General features: G+C 42.9%; 1 protein-coding gene across 1 annotated transcript; it reads right to left on the reverse strand.

Moving 5' to 3' along the window:
- Positions 1 to 214: 214 nt before the first annotated feature.
- On the reverse strand, positions 215 to 1,221 carry LOC138875020 (uncharacterized). The gene is made up of 2 exons (XM_070153826.1): positions 1,057 to 1,221; positions 215 to 790 (listed from the first exon to the last, which is right to left on the reverse strand). The coding sequence occupies exons 1-2, from the start codon at positions 1,219 to 1,221 to the stop codon at positions 215 to 217; spliced, it is 741 nt and encodes a 246-aa protein (XP_070009927.1).
- Positions 1,222 to 1,495: the final 274 nt, after the last annotated feature.

The following is a 1,495-nucleotide window of genomic DNA, read 5'->3' on the forward strand; positions in this document are numbered from 1 at the left end:
AGTAATGATTGATTCTGGAATTCTGAATTTACAAACAATGTGGTCGCGGACAAAGTCTGCCATGACTTTCTTAGTCACGACTTTGTAAGTCACTGCTTCGAAGCGGCAGGCTCAACTGGTCCAATAACATCTATTCCCAGGCGGCGAACGGCCACAATGAGCTTGTTGTATGAAGATAGGTTGGAGGTACCTTGATCATGTCTGCATGTATCTGTCATCGATGGAATTTCCGTACATACTGGATGCAGACCGTTTCCATAGTCATCCAAAAGTAACCAGCCCAGAGTATCATTTTTGCTAAGACAAAACCGTTCATATATGGACCACAGGTCCCAACATGAATTTCCTCTAGTAACCTGGATGCTTCCTTTGCGTCGACACATCTCAATAATCCCATATTGGGAGTCTTCCTATACAGGATTCCTCTGTTGTGAAAGAAGTTGTTGGACAACCTCCGAAATATGCATTTTTGAGTAGGATTTGCAAGCTCTAGGTACTCTCTTTTTGCCAAATATTCCTTGATATTATGAAACCAAGGTTTTTCGTCTGCTTCCTCTTTGACATGGGCACAGTAAGATGGCTTATTATGGATTTTCATTAGAATTAGATCAATGAAATTCTTGTTAGGATGTTGTATTATAGATGATAGGGTAGCCAATGCATCAGCGAACTCATTCTGGATTCTAGGAACATGCTGGAATTGCATCTTCGTGAAGCTCTTTCTCAAGTCCTGTACGTGATGTAGATATGGGAGTATCTTGGAGTTCTTGGTCATCCATTCTCCTCGTACCTGATGTATAAGCAAGTCTGAATCTCCAATCACTAGCAGTTCTTGAACGTTCATGTCAATGGCCATTTTGAGTCCTAAGATGTAGGCTTCATACTTGCCATATTGTTGGTGCAGGGGAACCTGAGTTTGGCAGACACCGGATAATGCTGACCGGTTTCTAATATCAGGACTTCTCCCATGCCATCTTCTTTGACGTTTGCTGCTCCATCGAAGAACATTCTCCAACCGTTATAGGATTATACAATGTCTTCTCCTATGAATGATACCTCTTCATCAGGAAAATACGTTTTCAAGGGTTTGTATCTTCCATCCACGGGGTTTTCAGCAAGGTGGTCTTCCAGTTCCTGTCCCTTGACCACTTTCTGAGTTACGTAAACAATGTCGAACTCACTCAACAGGATTTTCCACTTGGCTAGCTTGCTGGTGGGCATGGGCTTTTGAAAGATATACTTCAAGGGATCCATTCTCGATATGAGATATGTAGTATAGGTGCAAAAGTAATGTCTCAACTTCTGAGCTACCCAAGTCAAAGCACAACAGGTGCGTTCCAATAGAGAATACCGGGCCTCGTACGAGGTGAACTTCTTATTGAGATAATAGATGGCTTGCTCCTTCCTCCCCATTTCATCATGCTGCCCAGAATGCAGCAGAAAGCTCCATATAACACTGCAAGGTAGAGTAATAAGGGTCTACCTTGCTCGGGCG

The sequence above is a fragment of the Nicotiana sylvestris genome, chromosome 8 (genome assembly GCF_000393655.2).
Source record: "Nicotiana sylvestris chromosome 8, ASM39365v2, whole genome shotgun sequence".
In the NCBI taxonomy this organism is placed as follows: domain Eukaryota; kingdom Viridiplantae; phylum Streptophyta; class Magnoliopsida; order Solanales; family Solanaceae; genus Nicotiana; species Nicotiana sylvestris.